The 27,410-nt window shown below is 35.8% G+C and overlaps 2 protein-coding genes across 2 annotated transcripts; one reads left to right on the top strand and one right to left on the bottom strand.

The window, feature by feature from the left end:
* Window positions 1-886: 886 nt before the first annotated feature.
* LOC125669192 (cytochrome P450 3A9-like) lies at window positions 887-9,727 on the bottom strand. The gene is made up of 14 exons (XM_048903635.2): window positions 9,549-9,727; window positions 9,116-9,212; window positions 8,760-8,812; window positions 8,539-8,635; window positions 6,623-6,739; window positions 6,318-6,406; window positions 5,962-6,107; window positions 5,673-5,800; window positions 5,348-5,459; window positions 4,676-4,833; window positions 4,454-4,542; window positions 3,290-3,427; window positions 1,173-1,335; window positions 887-1,059 (listed from the first exon to the last, which is right to left on the bottom strand). The coding sequence occupies exons 1-14, from the start codon at window positions 9,620-9,622 to the stop codon at window positions 982-984; spliced, it is 1,539 nt and encodes a 512-aa protein (XP_048759592.2). The 5' UTR covers window positions 9,623-9,727; the 3' UTR covers window positions 887-981.
* Window positions 9,728-18,191: 8,464 nt separating this feature from the next.
* On the top strand, window positions 18,192-19,940 carry LOC125669191 (uncharacterized protein K02A2.6-like). Its single transcript, XM_048903634.2, has one exon. It carries the CDS (start codon window positions 18,192-18,194, stop codon window positions 19,938-19,940), a length of 1,749 nt encoding a protein of 582 aa, XP_048759591.2.
* The last annotated feature ends 7,470 nt before the right edge of the window (window positions 19,941-27,410 follow it).

The raw sequence follows: 27,410 nt of genomic DNA, 5'->3' as shown, positions 1-27,410 counted from the left end.
TTGCACAGTTTATATTGTATTGATGCATGGCTTTATTTGCACAGTTTATACATGTACTTGTATTGATACATAGCTTAATTTCTGCTGCAGAGGAGATAAAGAATGTCTGTCTGTCTCATATCGAATGTTTTGTAGATAACAAAAGATTGAAATTAGGCTTCATTTAGATGAAGATTTTCTCCAGATCTGAAATTTAACGTGTATATGTGTTGTAAACATATACTCACGAAAAGGTGAAGATAACAAAAGAGATCAATCTCCCATAAGAAATAAAAAATTAAGAGTTAGTTAAATACGGATCCCTGTACACACCAAACGTGGGGCCATGTGCCTAGGAGGGGTAAACGGCCAACGGAGTAATCCGCAGTCAGAATCAGTCTGTAAGGAACGGTTTCTGAATTGGTAAGAAAGAGCATTTGATGACAGTTGATTTTGCAAATTGGAAAATACGGATGTATATTTAATTGCTGTTAAAAAATTTAGAAATTCATTTCAAAATTAAGGATTATCTCCCTCACGCATAGCTCTTATCCTTAGCCGAATTTGACTCCACTTTTTTGGCACACTGTTTTCCCCTAAATAGCTCTAAAACTTCATTGTTATTTCGGATGTCAAAAATTTCGGTTGAGCATCACTGAAGAGACATTATTTGTCGAAATGTGCATCTGGTGCATCAAAATTGGTACCGTATAAGTTTTTACATTTGTAAAATGTCGATATAGCTTAATGTCGAGTTGAAGGCCAAACCAAGGAAAATTTACTTTTCATGTGGAAGCCTTTGAACAAATGATGTCCCATAACAATATAATAACAGGTCAGCTAGTAAAGGAGCACAATTCGTGTCCATGGGAATTCCAACAGTGTAATAATATAAAACAACAACTGCTACACTGAGATATGTTTATTACACTCATTTTCAAAATGATTCAAACAGTTCACAGTTTACTATTAAGTTACAAATAGTGATATATTTTTTCACTGTTAAAATCTTTCCTCTAGTTTCAGCTTGACCCCATTAAGAGGTTTTAGTAAGAATCTTTTACTCAACTGTAATGGTGTCTGAAAAAATAAACAGAAAATTTAAATTTCCTTCCATACAGATTCGAACAAATCAAATAGAAAAAGTGAAACAAATTGATATAGTTTAGGATTGTCCCCTTTGTTTGTCCTACCTCTGTTTCGTCACAAGTGACAAAACGATAGTGTTGAAGAATGTATACAATGGCACATTTAGCCTCCATGGCGGCGAGACGTTGTCCTATACAGTTTCTGGGTCCGTGGCCAAAGGGAAGGTAAGCGTACGGATGATGGTTACCTTTGTTTTCAGGAGAAAATCTACAAATGAAATACATTGATTTAATATTTCTAAAGCGGAAGTTATTTCAAAATAAGAAAATCAAGAATATGTTGGTTGGTACTATATTGTTTAACGTCCCATTCGAGAATCTTTTGTAATATTCCGGTTCTACATTGTAGTTTTCAATGTACACATCCCTATTTTAGTCACATGACCTATCACTATAAATACAGCGCGAAACAGTTGTCGTCTGTCAATTATATTGTCAAAGCCTAGAGCGAGAAGCCGTGGTGGACAAGATTAATAGTTAGTTGCAAGCAATAAAGTGATTTACTGAGAAAGCCATTGTTTGATTCCGTACGTTGTAACGGAGTTAGAGTAAAGGCATTGAGGCCGTCCTTTTAATAGGCTGACCTTAGTAGTAAGAGGCCTGTCACTGTCGAGATCGACCAGATAAAGGCTAGCCACATAATTTGTCTGTCCTGTGTACCAGACTTGACTGACGACCAGGCTGTTGCTCACAGTGTCTGCCTGAATAAGGCTCTACAGCGTGTGCAGCGGTTGAATGACTGTCATTTGTACTGTGTGTCTTGAATAAGGCTGAAGTAAAAGTGTTGGTCTAGGTCAGCCAGTCGTTGGCTGAGGGTGGTCATACTCATGGTAAATTATTTTCATATTATAAATCATTTGGTTAACCCCTGATCTTTGTATGTTGTTTAGATTTCCTTGATTTCAAAGTAAATATTAACCTGGGTAGGGTTAGGCCATATTTGTATATATTTGCAGGCCCAATTTCTATTTACATTCCTAATTTTATTTTATCAATGAAATTTGTTGTTCTAATTACACCTCGAACCCTTGAATTGACAAGGCACGAACTTTGATAGCCTTCTAGCATATAAGGAAATACGTTAAACTTTTATTCATATGTGGACGTCACCATTGCCATCAAAGGGTTGCACAAGTTAGGCCTACCGAGGACCAATTCTAACTCGTATACCCACGGGATATCATGTTTGTATTATGTTAAATTTAGTATGCATACACACATAACTTTGATTCTGTTTTCTCTCTGGGTACCTGTCACCGATATTCATGAAAATCTATAAAATAGCGGGGTGAACCCGCTATATACCCGCTTACAAGCTCATCATTTTCCACAAGAGTACCTTTGGAAAGATATGTTATCAATACATTTATTACTAGGTTATGTGCCCACTGGAGAAGGTTATGGAAATATTTTCAGTAAATATAATCGTTCATACGAATTTGATTGAGCATCACTGAAGAGACATTTGTCGAAACGCGCATCTGGTGCATCAAAGTTGGTACCGTATAAGTTTTACATTGAGTCATGGGATTCATATTATCGGCTGACAGCTCACTGTTCCCTGTTGACCGAGTTTGTTAGCTACATGAAAGGTGAAGATAACGAACAATGATCAATCTCATAACTCCTATAAGCAATACAAAATAGAGAATCAAGCAAACACGGACACCTGGATATACCACAGGTGGAATCAGTTGCTTAGGAGGAGTAAATATCCCCTGCTGACCGGTCACACCGCCGTAGGTCTATATTTTGATCAGGTAAACGGAGTTATCCGTAATCAAAATCAGTGTGCGAAGAACGGCCTAATAATCGGTATGAAATACGTCAGACAGCAATTGACCTAATGATAAGTTGTATTGGCAAACTAGATCGTTATAACGACCACAGAACTTGAGAAATGCTGACTTTAAACTAGACTGTTGAAACCCCTGCACCGTCAACTTGTTTGTCAGTAGCCTGTCTCCATTTAAAAACTGCTCAACTGGATATACTTTGTCATGGGTCCAACACCCATATTTCTTGCAATGTTACTGCTTAAATTTAACAGCAAGGTAAATTTTAAATTTTCAAACGTGAAATTTTCAAATATTAAAGAAAGATTGATAGGCAGTGATTCTGATAAATCATCGGAGTTACCCAGTTAACTTAAGATTTATTACCTTTCTGGGTCAAATTTGTCGGGGTCCGGCCAGTATTCAGGGTCTCTATGTACTGCATAAATCGCAAACGACAGGTCCACATCCTTAGGAATCTTATAACCAGCTATGTCTATCTCCGTCTTGCTTTTTCGATTTAATCTAAAATCCATATAAATATTGTACAAAGTCTTTGAATTGATAACATGAATTTTTTCAACATAAAAGGTGAAGATAACGAACAGTGATCAATCTCATAACTCCTATAAGCAATAAAAATAGAAAGTTAGGCAAACACGGACCCCTGGACCCACTAGAGGTGGGATCAAGTGTCTAGAAGGAATAAGCATCCCTTATCAATCGGTCACACCCGCCGTGAACCCTATATCATGATGTTTCTGCTAATGATAAACTTGCACACTTAAGATAAATTTCTATGAAAAAGGTATGTACTTAAGAATTCGTAATGACAGCTTTATATTTTTCGGAGACTGTTCCAGGCTTGTAAATGAAAAAGTGAAACAATTGCCAATGATGAAAGCATTTCTGGGGAAAGGTTATTTGGTTGGAGATATACCCCTTTTTAAAGATGGATATTGTAAATTTTGATGTTTTGTAATTTCTATTCCATAAGAAATAAACGTTATGGGGGTGATGTTCTTTTTAATTTGCATCAACAAGTAACCAATGAGTAGTAACAGATCATTCACAATTTACTACATAACCTCTAAAGTCCCCCCCCCCTATTTTAATATGAGGAATAATTTGATTATTCACGGTTATCGATTTCCGATTTTACATTTTCTATGGACCATCAATTCGTGGATATGGTTAACTAACCTATTTATACATAGGAATACTATTAATTTAAAAATGAGCATTTGAACCCCATGAGAAATGAAAATTCCACAAAAGGTCCCACTGTTTTTATGTTTCTTTTAAACATTTTCTCAAGTTGGTAACCTTCATAAATTGCGTTTCATTTACTCATTACTGTATAAACCTATTATTTTGGATAATTATGCATGATTAATTCGATATCTTCACCTTTTCATTAAGCTATTTAATCCATGTATCTTTAACGTAGAACAGTTCCTTATTTGATAGTAAGATATATCAAAAATACTTTTTTTCATGAGAGTGAATGCTTTTCAAGAATATTTCGGTTCAATACAAAATATATGATACCTTACGGCAGGAGGATAGAATCTCAGTGTCTCACTGAATACCCAATCCAGGTAGTCAACCTTCAATACATTGTCATATGTAGGCAGCTCCTGAAAATATTTATTATGACAATAATTCTGTGCTATACTAAACTTTGGATGAAACTTCACCATTTTACAATAATTTATCAGATCACTGATATTCAGAGCACTATGAAACAAATGAATTAACATCATTTCTTACGTTTCCTAAAACAGAATCGATTTCGTCAATAAGTTTTTCCTGAATTTCTGGATTGGTTGCCAAACAGTACGACATGAATGTCATGGTGCTGGCTGTTGTGTCAAAACCCGCGAGTAGAAAGAGTATCGCGTTCCCAGTCACCTCATCTTCAGTCAAACCTAATGATATATGAAGGGAAATAATGATATCAATTAAAGTTAAGGTAAGTCCACCCTTTTGGAATAATAGGTTCAATCTTATATTTGATTGTTGATTCTTCAAATTATATATCTTAGTAACAATGATAAATAAGTATGTTGCGGTATTAATATTTTTTTTGTATCACTTAGCACACATATACCTGTATCAGCGTCAGAAAATTGCAATATTCCTTAAACAGCATTATCAAAATTTCACAAAAACTGGTTGAAACGATCTAACAGTAATGATATATGTTTTTGGCTATATTTAGCTCTAAAACTTCATAGTTATTTCGGATTTCAAACATTTCGGTTGAGCATCACTGAAGAGACATTATTTGTCGAAATGCGCATCTGGTGCATCAAAATTGGTACCGTATAAGTTTTACATGAAGGGGATTAATGATGTCAATGGAAGTTAAATGACTATGCCCTTCAAACTTTAGAGGGAGAGAACGAACGAAAGAAACAGACATTTTAAGAGAGAAATTACCTCGTTTTTTCCACTTTTGGGGGTCTCCTTCGTAGCTGTGTTCATCCTCTATCTCGTTTTTATCCGTGTCCTTGTGGGCATTTAGCATCAGTTGTAGCAAATCATTTCTGTTCTGTTCAACAATGAATAAGATATGTTAATACATTGTGATATTCATAAAATGTTGTTCATATTCAAATTATAATCTAATGCTTTGTTTCTATTTTCTAAATCATTTTTTTAATTTGCAATATTCATTATTTGGGTATATTTATATGCACAAGTTAACTGCTAAGATCTTGAAACACAGAAAGGACACTTTCTCTCATATAAACTACGAAAATACCTTATCTCCTTCATCTCTCATTTCAATGGCCTGATGCACTGCCGATTTGAAAAAGTTCATGAGTCTTCTATTATTCAGCGGCGATATGTTGAAGTAGTTGAATACCACGTCTAATTTTGGAAATATTACTAAACGAAAATTTCTAAACATAAATATTTTAAAGCAGTGTTTAAAGTTCCTTATATATTGTAATTCAAATTTAGCCTGAAAAAATGGTAGCAACTTAGGATTTCCTCAATTACAAATGTATGATATTTCAACCATCTTTGCAAATATCAATTGCACTCACGTATGAAAAACATGAGAGGAGTAAATTTAAAATTGAACAATTCTTTGGCATATTTCACAAATGTATTCTCGGGGTTTGTTTGAGAATCAGTATCCATCCCAAATCCAAGTGAAGCTATAACATCCATGGTGTATCTACCGAACACCCTGTAAATAAACAACAGCATTGTACGTGTAGTGTATATCTATAGTGATAACAAACAACAGCATTGTACGTGAATGGATTAATCTTCTTTCACACATAACATTTCTCTCGTGGAATACAGCAACGCGTGATTAGAAATATAACAGAAATAAATTTCAATAATAGCTTTATAGATTCTGAACCACATAGACTTAATTTTTTTTTGTACTCACTCTTTAAATTCAATAGTGTTTCCTTCGTCGGCCTCTTTTTTCAAAACCCTCAATAACAACTCGTATTTTTTTCGCAATAGTGAATCCATCTGCAACGAAACATATGCGTATTTAATGATATTCACACTATAAGATAAAAGGGCGTGTTCGATTAGCTGTTTCTGTGAGAACCATTTGCTTTATTTGAAGGCGTTTTGTATTGTTCCTTTTCATAGGCAGTGCATAATTGCAAACAATGGGGAAAACCTCAACTGTCTTCTTACCGTTCTCCAAAATAAGCTACAATGCATTGAAGGTGTACATACTTTTCTCATTTTTCCACTTGAAAATGTAGGTAGAAGTGTATTTCTCATAAATTTCCAGTGGTCATCTTCCACAACGGTCAAGCCATGTTGCAATTCACTTTTATTCTTAAAAAATTCCTGAAATATATCATACACAAAACCAGTCAGATAAATCATATCACGTGACATGATATATTTACACTTGTTATCAAATGAATTCATTCTGAAATGTTCCAATGACATAATAAATATGCCATAACATTTTATATTAAATACATATTAGGGCAAATCTTTTAGCGATCTACAGATTTTTCCTTTTGAAGTTGACACCAAATTTTATCAAATTCTATTGTGTTTACTTTTTAATGAATATGAAAACGCATGATTTATGAATATCGTTTTCAGGTATAGCATATAACATGTATGACCTCGGAAGAGGTTTTCTAAGTTGCTAGAACTTGTAACTAATCTCTTTGTATATTCATACAATGAAATATGTTCAAATCAAAATATGACATATGATATGTTTATTATGATATTAAATCGTTCATGTAGTGAATTGTCGAGAATGCTGTCTGGGCGTGACGTGTTTCATACCAATTGTTAAACCGTTCTTTTACACACTAGTTTTCACTACGGATTACTCCGTTTATCTGATCAAGATATAGGGATCACGGTGGGTGTGACCGGTCGACAGGGGACGATTTCGTAATCTTCACCTTTTCATTTTACAGTTTAGTAAATACTTAATTTCATGGATATGGGTTCTGAACATTGAAACATTATATAGGTTGTGAATTTCATTGTGGTTTGAAATTCGTGGCACTACCGAAATCCACTAAAATTGAAACCAAGGAAATCTAATGATTCCACCTGCGGCTTGTGCCTTATTACATTTACAGAAAGTTTCCCAGTTTACGGAAGGTCGGTGGTATCTTCCCAGGTACATTGTATCTGGGTTCTCTCTTCCACCAATAAAAACTGGGCGCCACCAGATAACTGAAAAATTGTTGAGTGTGGCGGAAAACATCAATCAATCAATCAATCAATTTACAGAATTTACTGTTTGATAATAGTTTTTTCCCCTAATTTTCACACAGTGACAATGATTTCCAGCACAAATTTTAAAAACAGTTAATTTTTTGCGTAAATAAAATTATATATCTATTCCTCAGATTAAATTTTGGCATTAGATTTGAATGAAGCCTTATCATTAATGGACTACTTTCCAATAAACTGATCTCTTAACGGCGAAATAACAACTCAATTTATTTTGAAACGGGATGGCGTTGAAGATTTGAATTTTCATCTTTCCATATTTATGTGACAATGTTGGATCAAATGTATGAGGTGTTATTTCTCTCCACCCATTCAATAAGCGAGAACATACTCTGCATATGATCAAATTTTGAATCGGTGCAGGCTACTAACCAATGCATTAATGTTACAGAGGTCTCACATTATCCTTTAAAGTCAATAATTCGCAAATTAATACGATTGTTTCAATTATCTTATCTGAGAATACAAACCGTCATTAATTGTTGTCTGAAGTGTTTTATACCCATTGTTAGGCCGTTCTTTGCATACTGATTTTTACTACAGATTACTACGTTAACCTGATCAAGATATAAGGCTCACGTTGTGCGTTTGTGATCGGTCAACGGGGGATGCTTATTCCTTTTAGGCACTTACTCCTTCATCTATTATACACAGGGTTCGTGTTGTCCTACTCTTAATTTTGTATTTCTATAGGATTTATAAGATTGATCACTGTTCGTTATCATCACTTTTTCTTTTAAATACTTTACGTATTAGTATTACGATTGCTTCCTATGTAGCCTGTGCAGATTTTATCCTTAATTCGTTCATTTTCTGTTACATATAAAGCACATCTGTTCATACAGACATCCGGTAAATTAAAACAATGCATGACGTACATATCTGTTTGGAGCCTTGGAAAAGTCTTTCACCAATATGGTCTTTATGATATCCGGGTCTGCTATCAGGAGGGATGGGGAACCTCCCATATAGGTTCTGTAAAGAAAGAATTAAACTCGTAATTGTTAATCATTCTGTTTAGTGGTCTCTTTCCCGTCTGTTCTTTTTTAATTCACAATGTTGATAAGATAAATATTATAGCTGTATAGCGAAGACATACCCAACAACTTTGCCGTAAGTCTTCACCTGCTTCGTGTCCAATCCATACATTCCCTATAATGGAAAATGTATATAACTGTAGAATCGAGAAAACATGTCAACCTTAGCCATTCTGTATGTTAGATCAAATACATTTCTTGACTTTGTATTGGTCATTTAAGACACTAAAGAAAAGCACAAATGACCCTGGAAAGAAAGGGAAATCGTGATTTTCTTCATGGATCATTTCCCATTTTATCATTATGTCATAATTATCATTCGTTAGACCTGCGCATATCAAGATCGTTATTGGTATATGGATACTAGAGTAGTTCATTATTGTATGGAGACGAAACGTAACTAGTGTATTAAACATACCATTTTCCGGATCTCCATTATCGCTCCGAAGTAAGGGACATAACTCGGACAAGGAACACCAAGACGACGCCAGAACCCAAACTTCCATTTTAAGTGTCTGCAGAAGAAATTTGTTCATAATATGGAATTGTACACTAGGATTGACATTTTAAGTGCCTGCAAAAGAATTTTGTTCCTGATGTGGTATTACACATCAGGATTGAAAATGTGTCCTGAAAAAAAGTAATAATGAAACATTGTGTCACCAATAGGTGAAAGCGCTTCCTCTCCCTTTTGTTGAGCGCATGACATTTTGTCATTGGAGTCCGTAGATCGGAATGAAATACCATTTAAAATCAACTCCTTTTAAAATTGCTGGATCCGTTCCTACATTAATTATTGCTACATTTAACGATTGTCACACTTCAAAGATAAAACACATTATAACACTTACAGGTAAACAGCAGGCAGTAGAAAAACGATGAGTAAAATCCAACCATTGATGTCCACAATGCCCAGTATATCCATGATGTCCTTTTCAATGTCTTGTCACTTTGAACAGTATTAATTAAATAAATTGATGGGAGGTTTACCGTAAATGATCTCTCTCTCTCTCTCTCTCTCTCTCTCTCTGTTATTTGTGTTCTGTTCTTATCGAGGTCTCGTATATAAACAAACCAATGATGACTAATTCATACCAACATTTCTGACGAAATATTCATTTTGAAATGGTCTCTGTCTTACACGTATCTGATTGTTACACGGTATGATGTGTCAGAAAATGTTAATTCAACATTATCAATATACTGCTCGGATCTGAGAGGTGAAATGATATGCAGTTCAGTCGGCACGCGTGAGGTTATTTTCCTGTTTTATTTTATCGATCTTTGGTTGGTTTCGTAAGGCGTGTGACCCAGAGTACACCGTGCTTGGACAGTAAAATACAAGGGATATATAAAAATAAAGCGATCTCCACAAAGCTTAACACAGACTCCGCTGTATAAAAACCCTGTTGAAGTGTACTAACAAAAAGTCGAACTGATTCCGTTTGAAACGAATTTTAGTTTATAGTGAAAAATACAAGGTATATGCTACGAAAATATTTGAATTGATAAAATTTCTAGGAATATTCTATCCGACTAAACACGTATGGAAGTAATAAAATACTTTCCTTTTCCAATAAATTGCGATATGCATTGACTTTAAAAGAATGACTGGTCGTCGGCTACAAATATCCTTACTATGGCAGTAAAAATTTCAAAATGACAATTACATTGAAGAAGAAACTATTGATAAACATAAAACATTAAATGATGTTTCTTCATTTTTTTTAAAGTTACCATCGTTTCAGCTGTAGGCAATATCCATTGCCACGTGTGGCCACAGTCATGAGGAACCTTTTTCCACGGAGTGACATGACACCATTCGTTTATCTGATCAAGATATAGGACTCACAGCGGGTGTGAACGGTCAGCAGGGGAAACTTACTCCTCCTATGTACCTGGTCCCGCCTCTGATATGTCCATGGACCGTATTTGCTCTTCTCTTAATTTTGTATTCCTTATAAGATTTATGAGACTGATCACTGTTCATTATCTTGACTTGTTCATACTAACTCTGTGTGTAAGGCTTATTATTACGACCGTGTCATAAGGTATAATTTACAGTGAACGTTGTTATGTAGTACGTAATGCGCGATAGATACACATTTAAATCTATTGGTCCAGACTGTTTGCCTTTGTCTGTCGGTCCCGTTGTCCGTCTGTCTGTCTGCATTTTCTTTGTCTCTTCCCTCTCTCTTCAGTTTTTGTTTTCATAGAATTTTTATTAGATTTCTAATAAAACACGAAATATTTTCATTTCAATACTTAATGAAAGGCTTTGGACAAAATGGAATGCCTTGTTGTAATTCCAGAACATTTATTGCAGGAAAAAGAGTCCCATACAAAACAAAATCAGATTTCAAGGGGTTTGCATGGATTTTGTTCAGCCAAACAAATTGAAAATGTACGTGTGTGCTAGTAAAGCAGTGTCAGGTTTTCATAAAAATGTTTACACAATAACAAACACGGAGAGGAAACACCCAAATGGCCCGCAAAATCAACTTAAGATAACAGTCACGTTAACGTCATGATGAACAAGTGAAGATAACGAACAATGATCAATTTCATGTACCCCATAAAGAATACAAAATCAAGAGAAGGGTAAACACAGACCCCTGTACATGTCATGATGTAGATTTTGAATATACTGGATGGCAGAATTGCTAGTGTTCAGCTGAACAGGTAGGATGGAAGAATTACATGTATGTAAAACTTATACGGTACCAATTTTGATGCACCAGATGTGCATTTCGGCAAATAATGTCTCTTCAGTGATGCTCAAGCCGAAATTTTGGAAATTCGAAATAACAATAAACTTGTAAGAGCTAAAAGGAAAACTGGTGTGCCAAAGAGTGGAGTCAAATTCGTTCAAGGATGAGAGCTATGCATGAGGGAGATAATCCTTAATTTTGAAATGAATTTCTAAATTTTATAACAGCAATTAAATATACATCCGTATTTTCAAGCTAGTAACGAAGTACTTAGCTACTGGGCTGTAGAGACCCTCGGGAACTAACAGTCCACCAGCAGAGGCCTCGACCCAGGGGTCATGATGTAAAACTTATACGGTACCGATTTTAATGCACCAGATGTGCGTTTCGGCAAATAATGTCTCTTCAATGATACTCAAGCCGAAAGTTTGTAAATTCGAAATAACAATTAACTTGTAAGAGAAAAAAGGAAAACTAGTGTGCCAAAAAAGGAGCCAAATTCGTTCAAGGATAGAGGAAAATTTACATTTAAAAGACATTAACATACATAAAATAAGGTTGTCATTTTGAAAACTTGTAATTACTACCACATGATGAATTCAAAATTTACATCAAGACGCGGCATTATGATTTAAGAAAAGAATATTTAGAGTACTTTTTAGACTAAATTAATTTTCATTGATATACAAAGCAATGTGTTAGTTTACACACCAGATTATTAGTAGGAAAAGGGATTCAATGTTCACTAGCAGATCTATACACCTGACTTTTTCTGATATTCAATAAAAGGAATCTTGAAAAAATCTCACGTGTTATAAATTACAGAATTGTGTTTGCTTGGAGGCGTATAAAAATGGCGTTATGTGATCGATCAGAAAGACCGATGACTTGCTTAGATTCATTCACAGTGATACCAAACAGAGAAACATGAGTAGATATCTAAAAACAGTGTTTAATTAAGTCAACCATCCAAACTTATCATCATGTGTATAATTGACAGGTCAGATATTGTCTATTGTTTAAAAACTGGTACGATATCCAAACTTATAATGAAGTATTGAAAGTCCAGGTCATATATCTAGACCTAACGTCAGATATCTCAATTTCAGCGACAATACCCAGCCGAATCTTCAACTGTTTTAATCATATTCCACATATCCAACTTTATCATCAAGTATTTTACTGTTAAGTCAGATATCCAACCTTATCCTCAAGTATAATACTGCTAAGTCAGATATCCAACCTTATCATCAAGTATAATACTGCTAAGTCAGATATCCAACCTTATCATCAAGTATAATACTGCTAAGTCAGATATCCAAACTTATCATTAAGTATAATACTGCTAAGTCAGATATCCAAACTTATCATCAAGTATAATACTGCTAAGTCAGATATCCAAACTTATCATCAAGTATAATACTGCTAATTCAGATATCCAAACTTATCATCAAGTATAATACTGCTAAGTCAGATATCCAAACTTATCATCAAGTATAATACTGCTAAGTCAGATATCCAAACTTATCATTAAGTATAATACTGCTAAGTCAGATATCCAAACTTATCACCAAGTATAATACTGCTAATTCAGATATCCAAACTTATCATTAAGTATAATACTGCTAAGTCAGATATCCAAACTTATCATCAAGTATAATACTGCTAAGTCAGATATCCAAACTTATCATCAATTATAATACTGCTAAGTCAGATATCCAAACTTATCATCAAGTATAATACTGCTAATTCAGATATCCAAACTTATCCTTAAGTATAATACTGCTAAGTCAGATATCCAAACTTATCATCAAGTATAATACTGCTCAATCAGATATCCAAACTTATTATCAAGTATATTACTGCTTAGTCTGGTATCCAAACTTATCATGAAGTATAATATTACTAGGTCAGATATCCAAACTTATCGGAGTCCCTCAGGGTTCTATATTGGGTCCTCTGTTTTTTATTCTGTTTGTAAATGACTACCCATCATGTCTCAAGCACTCTACAGTCAATATATATGCAGATGATACCACGCAAGATGTTTCTGATAAATCCTTAGATGTAATTGAAAAAAAAAATAAAGGATGATCTTATAAATTCTATGGAATGGATGCATAAGAACAAATTGACAATAAATTTAAAGAAAACACAATGTATTTTAATAGGAACGTCACAGAAATTATCGAAATGTAGAAACCTTTGTATTAATGTTGGTGAAATTTTTATAGAAAATGTCAAATGTGCCAAACTTTTGGGTGTTTACATCGATGAATGTCTTACGTGGTCTTATCACACAGATGCTTTATGTAAAAAAAAACTTAGTCAGAAACTAGGTGTTTTAAGGAGATTGAGTACTTTTCTGTCAAAGGAGGCACTACTCAAAGTTTACAATACTATTGCTTTTCCTCATTTTAATTATTGTTGTACAGTATGGCAGGATACAAAGAAGAAGACAAATATTGATAGGCTTTTTAAATTACAAAAGAGGGCAGCAAGAATCATTTTACATATCAAAGTGCCTCATTCAGTGTCAACTTCTTGCATGCTATCAAATTTGAAATGGATGCCTTTGATTGACTATTTTATTTATCGAAAAATTATTCTTATGTTTAAAGTTTTACATCATATGACTCCAGAGTATTTACATGTTTTTAGATTTGTGAATGAGGTAAACACAAGAAATACAAGACAGAGCTCTACAAATTTTATCTATGTTACAAGAGCCAAAACAGAATATTTTAAAAGATCTTTTATCATTTCAGCAGCAATTTTATGGAACTCGTTACCAGATTTTATAAGAAAATGTACAACTACCACGTCTTTTAAATCAGCCTATCTAAAACATTATTTTGACACTCAATGATACTCGTGTGTTTATTGTCTCTTTTCATTTAGTTCTTATCTGTATGTATATAAATTGTGATATTTCCATGCTTTGTGATATATTATGTTTTCGATATGTATATATGTTATAGACAGGACCACAATGTAAACTAGTTTATACAACTAATTGTGCAATCCTAAATAAATAAAGGATATTATTATTATTATCATCAGTTTAGTACGGGTGCGTGGCTTTAGAAGGTATAATGAATCCGCAGAACGAAATATTCACTGTCGATGGTAGACTTGAACTGGTCCCTGGATGTGTGCTGGAGCTTATCCATGTAGAGCCTTGAAAGTATACAACTGGACTTTATATTTCGTGTCACTAGCCTGGCAGCAGTGTTCTGAACTTTCTGTAACTTCTGCAAGGATGCTGAATTAACATTATAAAAAAGTGCATTTCCATAATCAAGACGGGATGTAATCGGTGATCTAACAAGTACCACTTAGTTTGATAGGTGCTTTTGTGGCATCCTACGTCATAAGATATCTAATTCTACCGAAATCACCATGTTCGAAATGACAGCCCAGTAGCTAAGTACTTCGTTACAAGCTTGAAATTAGGGATGTATATTTAATTGCTGTTATAAAATTTAGAAATTCATTTCAAAATTAAGGATTATCTCCCTCATGCATAGCTCTTATCCTTAGACGAATTTGACTGCACTTTTTTTGGGCACGCTGTTTTTGGCTATAATAGCTCTAAAACCTCATCGTTATTTCGGATTTCAAAGATTTCGGTTGAGCATCACTGAAGAGAAATTATTTGTCGAAATGCGCATCTGGTGCATCAAAATTGGTACCGTATAAGTTTTACATGATGTAGTCAATGTACTTATTTCACATCACGTTCTAAGTATGCTGTCGAAAAACATCCCAAGATTTTTAACACATGAAGCACTAATGACGACAGATCCAGTTGATATTCTAAGAATTCACTAGCTTTACGTTTTGGTGTAACGATATCTTTCCCTGATTTAGCTGGAGTATGTTGTTTAGCATCCAGTTGTCAATATCAGGAAGACACCGTTGAAGTGTGTCTGTAATGCTGTCCCAGTTGTCGTTTGTATTTATAATCAAGTATCCAAACTTATCATTAAGTATGTTACTGCTAAGTCAGATATCCAAACTTTTCATCAAGTATAATACTGCTAAGTCAGATATCCAAACTTATCACCAAGTATATCACTTCTAAGTCAGATATCCAAACTTATCATCAAGTATGTTACTGCTAAGTCATATAACCAAACTTATCACCAAGTACATTACTGCTAAGTCAGATATCCAAACTTATCATCAAGTATATTACTTCTAAGTCAAATATCCAAACTTATCATCAAGTATGATACTGCTAAGCCAAATATCCAAACTTATTATCAAGTATATCACTGCTAAGTCAGATATCTAAACTTATCATTAAGTATAATACTGCTAAGTCAGATATCCAAACTTATCATCAAGAATATCACTGCTAAGTCAAATATCCACACTTATCATCAAGTATATCACTGGTAAGTCAGATATCCAAACTTATCATCAAGTATTTTACTGCTAAGCCAGATATCCAAACTTATCATCAAGCAATTTATTCAAAAGCTTCTACATGAGAAGTAAATGTTCCTTGGTTTGGCCTTCAATTCGACATTTAGCTATATCGACGACATTTTACATGTCAACAATAATCATTTTCATTCAAATGTCGATTCGATATATCTCTGTGAACTCAAAATAAAAGACATCACAGTCTTCCACATCTGCTTCGCTCTTAGATATTTTATTCAACATAAATATCTAAACTTATCATAAAGTATATAACCGCTAAGTCAGATATCCAAACTTATCATCAATTATAATACTGCTAAGTAAAATATCTAAATATATCATTAAGTATAATACTGCTAAGTCAGATATCCAAACTTATCATCAATTATAATACTGCTAAGTCAGATATCTAAATATATCATGAAGTAGATTACTGCAAAATCAGATATCCAAACTTATCATCAAGTATTTTACTCCTAAGTCAGATATCTAAACATATCATCAAGTATAATACTGCTAAGTCAGATATCCAAAATTGTCATCAGAAGTCTTTATCCCAGGTCAAACAGAGAGGCGTACTATTAAGTGTATGTCAGATATCCATATTTATTATACAGTCTCTCATTATATCCAGCCATACATTTATCGTAAATAGTGAAGATAAAACATCCAATGCTCAAGTCCCGTGATGATTTGGGTTTAGAATAGGTCCTCAGTACCCATTGATTGTCGTAAGTGGCGACAAAATAGTACGGTCCTTCGGGTGAGACCGCAAAAACCATGGTCCCGTGTCACAGCAGGTGTACGATAAAGATCCCCCCTGCTCAAAAGCCATAAGCGCTGAACATAGGCCGAAATTTTGCAGCCTTTCACCGGCAGTGGTGACGTCCCCTTAGGAGTGAAAGACTCTTAAGTGGGACGTTAAACAATATATAATCAATCAATCAAGCGGAAAATAGTCAGGGTGCCCGCAGCCTTCGATCAAATCGAGCCCCATTGTTTTAATTTTGATTGACAGGCGGGACAGCATTGCCCCGGCAGAGTCAAACTTTACGGGCGTTAACTTAAAATTGGGTCTTTAATTTGCAAGTCAAATATATAGACTTATGATTAAGTTTTAATATCACTTCAGATATCCAGACTTACCGTCAAGTGCTTTACTTTCAAGTCACATATCTACATTTATCATCAGCTATCTTAATTACAAACTATATATCCACACTTATCGTCAAGTACCTTGTTATGAATCTCTTTCCCGTCAAAAATGATGTAGGCCTAGTTACCAACTTAGGATAGGTTAGGGTCATCTTTAATTTTATGTTGGTATAAATTTTAAACAAAATACATGTAGGATGGTCTTTTGAGATTTTGATTAACATTAACACACTACAGAAAAGGTACAAACTTGGGTTGGAACCCCTTTACATGAAAAGTTTCTGATTCCACCCCTGTCAATGAATTATGACAATTTTGCAAAATATTGAAGTAACATTTTTTTTAAAACATGTTGATAAATATCGTACTGGTATTCAAAACTTTTATTCATCATGAGGGGTTGTACATGCCAAAATGTTAAGTCCCAACCTAAAATTTGGTTGTAGCTGAAAAATCTACCGCTTGTCAATCAAGATGAAAAACAATTAAGTAAGTATTTATTGATATCAATACCCAAACGCCGACCGCGAAGTGTTCGTCTCGTGAGTTTTGACAACAATTACCTCAGCCTCTTTGCTTTTCAAAATTGATCTGTATTCTAAATTAATAGATTTGAGAGAAAACCGTAAACTATTTCAATCCAAAGCTCAAAATTTCTTACACCTTTCTGTTTGAGCATTCTTGGAAATATTTCATTACGATGAATGTGATCAATTGATTTTTTAAATTTCTTTGAATGTTTGTCTTTGTATCATATTTTACATTACATCTATATTAATTACAGGTATTTTATATTTACCATCCTGGGTTATCTACCTTATACAGAATAACAAAACTACATTTCTACGTTCTTGCAGGTTTCATACTTTGTCATATTATGTTTACACTTTTATCTGTATGCGTAATATATTCTTAGTTGGGGAATCCACATTCATTTCTATAAATATATTTGGCTTAGTGCGCACGCGCAGTATTGTGTAACCAATCAAATTATTCAGCAGTATTAAATGAGGTACAGTTATGTCGACTTGTGTGTATTACAAACATCACATGGTGTCAGAAGAAATTGATGAAATATAGACAATATGAATGAATTTCGACCACCTGATGCGCTAATATTTAGCGGTAATCTGTCCGAAAACTGGAGACGTTGGTCCCAGTGCTTTGACCTGTACCTAAAGTCAAGCGGAAAAGATGAAAAGGATGAAAAAAATCCAAGTAGCCATTTTGTCTGACGTCATCGGGGAGGAAGGTATAGAAATGTTCAATAATTTCGCTTGGACGGAAGATGATGACAAAGACAAAATTCAAGAAGTCTTACATAAATTCAAAGATTATTGTATGCCCCGCAAAAGCACACTAATTGAACGGTATCTGTTCTGGGAAAGAAAACAAACCGAAGGGGAAATCCTCGACCAATTCGTCAATGATTTGAAAACAAAGGCTAAAAACTGTGAGTACGGTGATCAAACAAATTCAATGATAAGAGACAGAATCATATTTGGTATCCAGGATGAAAGATTGAGAGAAAGGCTCTTGCGAAAAAGTGACAACCCAACGCTCGAAAAAGTTGTAGATATGTGTAGGGCAGCCGAGGCAAGTAAAAAGCAATTGAAGGCAATTAAAGGTGAAGCTCAGGTAGATGCAATCTCAAAGAAATCACACACAAAAGAACACTTCCCTGTAGCGCAAACAAAGCAGAAAAAATTCACATCAACAGTCTCAAAACCCCTGCATAAATTATACAAAGAAAAAACATTTGATTGCAAGAAATGTGGCAACAATCATAAACCCAATTCTTGTCCTGCATACGGAAAAAAATGCAGGTTGTGTCAGAAACCTAATCATTTCGCAAAGCAATGTTTCACCAAGAAAAGAATACATGAAGTAGAAAACTTTGATGTAGAATCTGACTCATCAGACAATCAGCTATACATAGGCGAACTCAAAGTTCACACATTAGAATCACAGAATCATTCAAAGGGAGACAACGCATGGTATTCACTTGTCAATATAAAGAACAAAACTGTGAAATTCAAGTTAGACACGGGCGCCGAAACAAACGTTATCCCGAAGAGCTTTTTCAGCAAATTAAAGAACGCAAAACTCCAACAAACATGTGTCAACTTAACGATGTATGGAAACAAAGTCGTAAAACCGCTGGGTGGATTGAAGCTAAGTCTGAAAACACAGAATAACTCTCAAAGTAGTGATGCCGAATTATACGTTGTTGATTTCGACGCAACACCGATTCTTGGGTTGAAAACATGTTCGCAGATGAACTTGGTGAAGAAATTAGAAGTTGTCAAAAAACAAAATGAAAATGTGATAATGAAATCGCTACTAGCCGAAAAAGAAGTTTTTCATGGCTTAGGAAAATTCGAAGGCCAATACCATATAGAGCTGGATCCGACAGTCAAGCCAATGATCAATCCACCCAGAAGGGTACCACACACAATCGTGCCGAGACTAAGGAAAGCTTTAGAAAAGTTAAATGAAAGCGGTGTAATCGTGGCAGTTGAAGAAGCAACAGACTGGGTTAACAGTTTAGTGATAGTTGAGAAGAAAAATGGAAATTTTAGACTGTGTCTAGACTCGAGAGACCTTAATAAGGCAATCAAAAGGCAACATTTCAAAATACCAACCGTACAAGAGATTGCTTCACAGCTTAATGGAAAATCGCTCTTTACAATTTTGGATGAAAAAGATGGATATCATCAAGTAGAATTGGACACTGAAAGTTCGTATTTATGTACATTTCAAACTCCATTCGGTCGTTACCGCTACACACGACTGCCATTTGGAATCTCAAGAGCTAGTGAAGTCTTCCAGAGGAAGAATATGCAAACATTCGGTGATATTCAAGGAGTACACATGATAGCAGACGACATGATAATTGCCGGACAAGACGGTCAGAACATGATGAAACGCTTAGAAAGGTGATGAAAAGAGCGAAAGACAAAAACATTAAATTCAACAAGGACAAGATTCAGTTGAAAGTACGTGAAGTCAAATACATGGGAAATATTGTCAGTGCGGACGGAATGAAGCCCGATCCGGAGAAAATAATTACAATTCAGAAAATGCCTGTTCCGACAGATAAAGCCGGAACTCAAAGATTATTGAGAACAATAAACTTTCTTGCGTAGTATATACCGAATATGTCCGAGATTACTGCTCCACTGCGTACGATACTCAAGGAAAACGTACCATTTACATGGCAACACGAACAAGATGAGGCGTTAAACAGGATAAAAACAGCACTTACAGCAAACCCAGTGTTGACGTACTACGACGTTACAAAAGATGTAACTATTCAAACTGATGTATCTCAAAGTGGAATTGGATCCTGTCTTTTACAGAATGGAAAAGTAATTGCGTATGCATCGAAATCTATGACGGACGCGGAGAAAAATTATGCGCAGATAGAAAAGAAGCTACTTGCTGTTGTATTCGCCTGCGAGAAATTCAATCAGTACATATATGGCAAAACAGTTTTAGTGCAGACCGACCACAAACCGTTGGAGGCAATTAAATTAAAACCACTTCTCAGAGCTCCACCACGTTTACAACGGATGTTGCTCAGGCTCCAGAAGTATGATTTAGATCTCAAATACACACCGGGAAAATTCATGTATGTGACCGACACACTTTCACGCGCATTTGTAAATGAAAACAACTCAAAGCAAGAACTCGAAGAAGAAATGAATATAATGATACACATATTGATCCAAAATTTGCCAATCAGTGACGACAAACTGTCTGAAATGAGAAATGCAACAATGCGTGATCCGGAACTAATAAATTTAAAAACGATTTTGGAGAAAGGATGGCCACACCACAAGAAGAATCTTCCGGAAAGTATCAGACCGTATTCGAATTACATGGCAGAAATCCATGAAGCAGACAACTTGATGTTTGTCGGAGACTGGATTATTGTACCGTTGGAACAAAGAAATTATGTACTCAGCAAAATTAATGAAAGCCATTTGGGAATGGAGAAGTGCAAATTGAGAGCAAAACAGTCCCTTTATTGGCCAAACATGTTTGCAGATATAGAAATGGTTTGTAGCCAGTGCTCTATTTGTAATAAATTCAAACGACAAAATCAGAAAGAAACTTTGATCCAACACGAAATCCCTGTGCGACCGTGGCAAAAAGTTGGAATTGACAATTTCGAATATAAATCACAGAATTATGTTCTGGTAGTTGATTATTACTCGAAATTTGTTGAAATAAGGCTGCTGCAAGGAACAAATGCACAGTCAGCTGTGAACAATTTGAAAGCTATTTTCTCAGTTCATGGAATTCCCGAGGAAATAGTTTCCGACAATATGCCATTCAACAGTCATTTCTTTAAAACGTTCACCAAGGAGTACAGCATTAAACTGTCAACGTCAAGTCCAACGCATAGTCAGTCAAATGGAATGGCAGAGAGAAGCATTCAGACCGTGAAACAACTTTTCAATAAAGCACATGCAGAAGGAAAAGATGAATGCTCTAGTAGAGTACAAAAACACACCTGTGACTGGGATGGACTATTCTCCTGCTCAACTTTTAATGGGAAGAATGCTTAGAGGCATCATACCGACCAATCCGAAACTTCTTGAACCGAAAACACCGTAAAATGCGAAAATTATGCTGAAACAGAGACAACAACAGCAAAAATTGTATTACAACAAAAGTGCAAAGGATAAGAAACCGCTCTAACTCGGAGATCCAGTGCGATATAGATATGGCAAAACTTGGGAACCAGCTGTTATTGTGAAAAAACACAACGCACCAAGATCGTACATTATATCAACAGAAAGGGGACAAACATTAAGAAGAAATCGTAAACATATAATGAAAACTAAAGAAGAACCGATTCCGATTGTAGACGAGGAAGATCACATCGTGTTACCGAAAAGTCAGAATGAACAACCCGAAGGCCGTGCCGAACAGCAAGTTCCGAGTCCAAGACCTAAGAGAACAATCGTGAAACCAGCAAGGTTCAGGGACGATAACTTTATTCAATGAGGGAATCTTAACTGAAATAGTGCTTGTCCGCTCACTAGATAATGAGGGAATCTTAACTGGAATAGTGCTTGTCCGCTCACTAGATAATGAGGGAATCTTAACTGGAATAGTGCTTGTCCGCTCACTAGATAATGAGGGAATCTTAACTGGAATAGTGCTTGTCCGCTCACTAGATAATGAGGGAATCTTAACTGGAATAGTGCTTGTCCGCTCACTAGATAATGAGGGAATCTTAACTGGAATAGTGCTTGTCCGCTCACTAGATAATGAGGGAATCTTAACTGGAATAGTGCTTGTCCGCTCACTAGATAATGAGGGAATCTTAACTGGAATAGTGCTTGTCCGCTCACTAGATAATGAGGGAATCTTAACTGGAATAGTGCTTGTCCGCTCACTAGATAATGAGGGAATCTTAACTGGAATAGTGCTTGTCCGCTCACTAGATAATGAGGGAATCTTAACTGGAATAGTGCTTGTCCGCTCACTAGATAATGAGGGAATCTTAACTGGAATAGTGCTTGTCCGCTCACTAGATAATGAGGGAATCTTAACTGGAATAGTGCTTGTCCGCTCACTAGATAATGAGGGAATCTTAACTGGAATAGTGCTTGTCCGCTCACTAGATAATGAGGGAATCTTAACTGGAATAGTGCTTGTCCGCTCACTAGATAATGAGGGAATCTTAACTGGAATAGTGCTTGTCCGCTCACTAGATAATGAGGGAATCTTAACTGGAATAGTGCTTGTCCGCTCACTAGATAATGAGGGAATCTTAACTGGAATAGTGCTTGTCCGCTCACTAGATAATGAGGGAATCTTAACTGGAATAGTGCTTGTCCGCTCACTAGATAATGAGGGAATCTTAACTGGAATAGTGCTTGTCCGCTCACTAGATAATGAGGGAATCTTAACTGGAATAGTGCTTGTCCGCTCACTAGATAATGAGGGAATCTTAACTGGAATAGTGCTTGTCCGCTCACTAGATAATGAGGGAATCTTAACTGGAATAGTGCTTGTCCGCTCACTAGATAATGAGGGAATCTTAACTGGAATAGTGCTTGTCCGCTCACTAGATAATGAGGGAATCTTAACTGGAATAGTGCTTGTCCGCTCACTAGATAATGAGGGAATCTTAACTGGAATAGTGCTTGTCCGCTCACTAGATAATGAGGGAATCTTAACTGGAATAGTGCTTGTCCGCTCACTAGATAATGAGGGAATCTTAACTGGAATAGTGCTTGTCCGCTCACTAGATAATGAGGGAATCTTAACTGGAATAGTGCTTGTCCGCTCACTAGATAATGAGGGAATCTTAACTGGAATAGTGCTTGTCCGCTCACTAGATAATGAGGGAATCTTAACTGGAATAGTGCTTGTCCGCTCACTAGATAATGAGGGAATCTTAACTGGAATAGTGCTTGTCCGCTCACTAGATAATGAGGGAATCTTAACTGGAATAGTGCTTGTCCGCTCACTAGATAATGAGGGAATCTTAACTGGAATAGTGCTTGTCCGCTCACTAGATAATGAGGGAATCTTAACTGGAATAGTGCTTGTCCGCTCACTAGATAATGAGGGAATCTTAACTGGAATAGTGCTTGTCCGCTCACTAGATAATGAGGGAATCTTAACTGGAATAGTGCTTGTCCGCTCACTAGATAATGAGGGAATCTTAACTGGAATAGTGCTTGTCCGCTCACTAGATAATGAGGGAATCTTAACTGGAATAGTGCTTGTCCGCTCACTAGATAATGAGGGAATCTTAACTGGAATAGTGCTTGTCCGCTCACTAGATAATGAGGGAATCTTAACTGGAATAGTGCTTGTCCGCTCACTAGATAATGAGGGAATCTTAACTGGAATAGTGCTTGTCCGCTCACTAGATAATGAGGGAATCTTAACTGGAATAGTGCTTGTCCGCTCACTAGATAATGAGGGAATCTTAACTGGAATAGTGCTTGTCCGCTCACTAGATAATGAGGGAATCTTAACTGGAATAGTGCTTGTCCGCTCACTAGATAATGTTGTCCGCTCACTAGATAATGTTGTCCGCTCACTAGATAATGTATTCAGTATGAACTGTAACAACTTTATTTTCATTCATTTAATAAATTTAGATTTTCATTCTTTGAGCGACAGTCAGTCTAAGTTAAGCAAATTGTTTGTAACCCATTTTATCTCATAAGGGGGATGTCATATTATGTTTACACTTTTATCTGTACGCGTAATCTATTCTTAGTTGGGGAATCCACATTCATTTCTATAAATATATTTGGCTTAGTGTGCACGCACAGTATTGTGTAACCAATCAAATTATTCAGCAATATTAAATGTGGTACAGTTATGTCGACTTGTGTGTATTACAAACATCACAATACCTTGCTGTTTCATGCAATGTTTATATCCACCCTGCCCTTGTATAGAGCGAGTTTATGTGCCGTGCTGGCAAATTGTTTGACAGTAAACAATCATGACAAAGCAATTACGGTATTTAACTTTTGCAAAGTATGTTCATCAAAATATTGAAATACATTAGCAAAATGCAACGGTTGGAATCAAATTACATTTTGAATTATGCAAGAGACCTTATATAGAGTTGGATGGTATATAAAACTTCATTTTCATGCATTTTGTATTGTTTATTTGTTCCTTAACAGGTATGAAAAAGATTAAGATAACCAAATGTCATTAATCCCTTCAATCCTACACAGATTACAAACACAAACCCCTGAAATCTCAATTTATTTAATAAAGCAACATTTTCAGATGAATTATTTGAAAACACTTTAATGACCCTCTTTTCTCCTTTCTTCATCACAACGTTTCGTTTGAAGTTAGCATTTCGCAAATTATGTGGTTGCTGTAACAATCTAGTTTGCCAGCGCAACCTAGCATTGGGTTAAATGATTTCTGACATGTTTTATACCGATTGTTAAGCCCTTCTTGACTACAGATTACTATATTTACCTGATCAAGACATAGGGCTCACGGTGGGTGTGACCGGTCGACAGGGAATGCTTGCTCCTTCTAAGCACCTGATCCCACCTCTGGTATATTCAGGGGTCTGTGTTTGCCCAACTTTCTATTTAATGTTCCATTGTGTAGGCTTAAACTTGAATATACTGGAATACAAGTCTGAACATTTTGATGACGAAGAACATTGCTTTTGTTGACGGCATCTATTCCTGATAATAATACGGCATAATTTGGGAGGATTATCATCCATTACCCGCTGTAAAAAACCTCTGATGGGCAACATAGAATCATAGAATTCAGCCTATGTTCTGATATTAGAAAATCCAAGTATAGATTATATTTGTCTTCTTCAAATAACGTATTCAAAGCTTTCAATGGAAGAGAGTTTTTTCTCGAATATATATCGACCTAATCATCTGTTGACTTAAGTTTGGTTGGCTGTATATTGTCTAACGTCCCATTGGGGGATCTTTCATTCAAATGGGGATGTCACCATTGTCGAATAATAGCTGTAAAAATTTAGGCCTGTACACAGCATTTACGGCCTTTGAACAGGGATGATCGTGATCGTGCCACACCCTCTGTGGCACGGAACATCAGTTGTATACGTTTCCATCAAGGTAAACTTTTATCAACTGCGACACAAGCTCACGGCAAGTGTGACATGTTGACAGGGGATGCTTACTCCACGAAGACACTTGCTTTTACATCTGCTGTGTCCAGGGACCCTTGTTTGCCCAAACTCTCCATTTTGTATTTCCAATACAACCTTTCATTAGGTAAAATGCTGTCTGACATGTTTCATACCGATTGTTAGGCCGTTCTTGGCACACTAATTTTGACTACGGATAACTCCGTTTAGCTGATCAAGAGATAGGGCTCACGGATGGTGTAAACCGTCGAAAGTGGATGCTTACTCCTCCTAGGTACCTGATCCCTCCTCTGGTATGTCCATGCAGGGATTCGTGTTTGGCCAACTCTCAATTTTGTATTGCTTATAGAAGTTATGAGACTGATCACTGTTATCTTTTCCGATTGTTCTATTTCATGGAACCAGATTTAGGCGATTGTCTTACACATGTTATATTTCATATATCTCAATTTCGACGACTTGTTTCCAACGAAGTAGACAATTGAACCACACACAACCATTATGGCGAACAATAATCCCAACATTTGCATGCTGGGATAACGTATTTTTTCTCTTTTATGACATTGTGTCCGTATTTTCTGACGTAATCCAAATACCAAATTTCTTTGTATCTCCATCTGTCCATGGAACGTTTTTCCTCTTTGTTACAATCAGTTTTCCACAAACTCTGTATTATTTCTACAATACGTCCACTTGTTTTCTTTTTTATTTCGTCATTCATTTGCTCATCGATATGAATAACTTTACTTTGAGCATCACTGGACCGCATTCTCAAAAGCTGGATTTTTCCTCTTACTCTCTCTACCGACATATCCGCCTGAATTTTTGTTTGCTCCGTGGGTTCCCCGAGAATTTCAGTTATTCTGAATTTCCTTGGTAAAACGGGATTTTCTTCATTAAGCCATTTTTCATACTGGTCTGCGTCCTTAGCATTGTTTATTTGTTTCAAAAATAACTGCTATCTTGAATTAAGCATCCTGCTCCATATCACATTCAGTTTTTGCTTAATTTTACTAGCTTCCTTTTGTAAGGCAAGTTAATTAATTTCTTGCTGAATAATTTCACTTGGTGAGTGATATTGGGTTCCGTTAAATTCTACATTACTTGTTGTAACGAATTTAAGCAATGTCTCCCCATTGTCCATGTTCCTTGGATTTTTTTCACATACCTTTATACAAGGTGAAGATAACGAACAGTGATCAATCTCATAACTCCTACAAGCAATACAAAATAGATAGTTGGGCAAACACGGACCCCTGGACACACCAGAGGTGGTATCAGGTGCCTAGGAGGAGTAAGTATCCCCTGTTGACCGGACACACCCGTCGTGAGCCCTATATCCTGATGAGGTAAACGGAGTTATCCGCAGTCAAAATCAGTGTGCCAAGAACGGCTTAACAATCGGTATGAAACACGTCAGACAGCATTTGACCCAATGTGAGGTTGTACTGACGAACTAGATCGTTATAACGACCATAGAATTTGCGAAATGCTGACTTCAATCGAGACTGTTGAAATCCCTGTACCATCAACTTGTTTGTCAGTAGCTTACCTCGATTTAAAACTTGACTATACCCAGAACAAACTTGCATATCGAATCAATTGAGATATATAAACACCATATGCAGGTGATAATGGAATATTGCTACACAAATATGGGAAGTTGACGATGGAGAAGCTGAAATCATCCCGTTTGTCATACAGTTGAGTTATCAGTTTGCCGTTAATGTCTACTTTCAATAAAATATCTAAGTATGAAGCAGAAG

Source organism: Ostrea edulis, chromosome 4, assembly GCF_947568905.1.
Source record: "Ostrea edulis chromosome 4, xbOstEdul1.1, whole genome shotgun sequence".
In the NCBI taxonomy this organism is placed as follows: Eukaryota; Metazoa; Mollusca; class Bivalvia; order Ostreida; family Ostreidae; genus Ostrea; species Ostrea edulis.
This window is presented reverse-complemented; position numbering and strand designations above follow the sequence as displayed.

What these genes read in the sequence shown, in the direction of transcription:
- LOC125669192 (XM_048903635.2), bottom strand. Translation starts at nt 9,622, where the DNA reads ATGGATATACTGGGCATTGTGGACATCAATGGTTGGATTTTACTCATC. An exon ending in CAAGTGGAAAAATGAGAAAA is followed by an intron (nt 6,407 to 6,622) that starts GTATGTACACCT and finishes GTTTCGTTGCAG; the next exon opens with ATGGATTCACTATTGCGAAA. An exon ending in CCAAAAGTGGAAAAAACGAG is followed by an intron (nt 4,834 to 5,347) that starts GTAATTTCTCTC and finishes ATATATCATTAG; the next exon opens with GTTTGACTGAAGATGAGGTG.
- LOC125669191 (XM_048903634.2), top strand. Translation starts at nt 18,192, where the DNA reads ATGAAAAGGATGAAAAAAATCCAAGTAGCCATTTTGTCTGACGTCATC.